The 1,866-nt window shown below is 45.3% G+C and overlaps 1 protein-coding gene across 1 annotated transcript; it reads left to right on the forward strand.

Annotated features, from left to right (window-relative positions):
- Positions 1 to 564: 564 nt before the first annotated feature.
- On the forward strand, positions 565 to 1,164 carry NECHADRAFT_123060 (uncharacterized protein; the record flags this gene model as incomplete). The annotated part of the gene is made up of 1 exon (XM_003039059.1): positions 565 to 1,164. One exon carries the CDS (start codon positions 565 to 567, stop codon positions 1,162 to 1,164), a length of 600 nt encoding a protein of 199 aa, XP_003039105.1.
- Positions 1,165 to 1,866: the final 702 nt, after the last annotated feature.

A 1,866-nucleotide genomic window follows, 5' to 3' on the forward strand; every position in this document is an offset into this window, starting at 1 on the left:
CATTGGGTTTCTCTCTGCATCTTTCGGTTTCCGAGCAACCCCTCACGGCGTGAATCATTTCGTCGCTGACATGACGTAGGTCCAATTGGCGACTTCTCAACATGTTGCATACTCTTGCAAGGAGGAGCTGTAAGCTTTTTTAAAAATATAACTGCCGGGTAAATCTCAAGGGCCTGAGTGTCGGTAGTTCGAGGGCCGTGTACGCAAGCCAGACATCAAAGCGACAAAAAATAGTACGCCACATGCTTGAAAGGCTTCCCTTCCTGCCATCATAGTGAAGTCAGAACCAGTCCACCTGGATCTAGAGATATCTGCGCCAATAGAATCATAGCACACTGCAACCAGTACCCGGGGCTATGGCCTGCCAAACCAAGTCATCAGTTCAGATCGATCAATATATAAATCCGGCCTCGAAATGTCAAGACATAACGTACCCTCTTGTCAACCCCTACTCATCTTGACTCCAAAATTCACTACCGTCTATTTACATACATCACTTGCCCAAACCATAAGGCACAACCAACTACACAGTTCGTTACACTGGCCCACTCACCACTCGCCAATATGCACTTCTCTCTCACTGCCCTCGTTCTCCTCCTCGTCTCCCCTGCCCTGGCTGAACCTCAGGGCAGTGGCAGCCACGGCAAAGGTAAAGATAGCGCAGACATCTTCCCGGACTTCAATCGCTACTCCGACTGGGCGATCTGCAAGGGACAGATCACCAAGACCCGCTTTCCGAAGCTGCAGGCCCCAAACAACGAAGGTGGCTGTGTCCGTTACTACCAGGGCATCGACATGACCGGCGTCGTCACGGAGCAACACCTCTTTTTCCCCAGAGTCAAAAATGCCTGTGACTGCGCCGCAAAGTGCCTAGAGCGGCCGAACACTTGCACCAACTGGGTGTGGAAGAACATCTTCGACCCAAAACGAGATGGCGGCAAGAGATCCTGCACTCTGTACAGCAGCCCCAACCTGCCGACCGGCGTGAAGCTCAAGTACGATCTGAGACGCAGCAAGGGTTTCCAAGTCTTGTTGAATGCGAACAACCCGCAGATGGGAGGCCCTGCGCCCTTTACCTTCTTGGACAAGAACATGAAGAAGCGGGATAGGTTTGGAGTTTCTGGCTTTATCACGCAGGATCCGGATGGAGGGCAGTACTGCTAGGAGGTTAGACCAGAGAGGGCGAGGGCTATATTCGCCTTGGGATTGAATGAGGCGGGGATGGTTCGGCTAGGTTACGTGGGTTATTGAAACCGTATCGCTCCAAGGATAGCTCTATATACCGGTCAGACTGCTTGGGTAATTCTTTTAAATTATCTTTCTTTCCTCCTGCTTCGCGGCACTAACTTCGAATGGTCGCATTCGTTACAGCCAGGTGTTAGAGATACAAGGTAATAGGTCGACGAGAAGAGACAATCCAGAGAGCTCAGGTAACCATATTTAAAGTATCCCACGAACTTATCACTACCATATAATACCTACCTACCGGTAATACCTACCTATTAATAAATAAATAATAAATTTCCCTATATAAAATACCTAATTTTATTTATATAATACTTTATTTAAAAAAAAGATTTTTTTATAAGAAAATATTTATTATATTAAGAATTATATAAAATTTAATATTTTAATAATATTTTAATAATAATATATATAATATAATTAACGTACTTGATAAGCAAGTGTCTCATGCAAGTAAGTGTCTCAAAAATCCCTCAACTTTTATTATTACCATTTGATCAATTGATTCCTAACCACCCAGCATGTCATAGTCTAATTATGAAGCTAGAATGCTTCTTGCTCTTCATGCCCTTTAAAACAACCCGAGTTTAAGTCTTTGGCGCGCCGCAAGCATATACATAG

This window comes from Fusarium vanettenii (genome assembly GCF_000151355.1).
Source record: "Fusarium vanettenii 77-13-4 unplaced genomic scaffold NECHAsca_192_unmapped, whole genome shotgun sequence".
Lineage (NCBI taxonomy): Eukaryota > Fungi > Ascomycota > Sordariomycetes > Hypocreales > Nectriaceae > Fusarium > Fusarium vanettenii.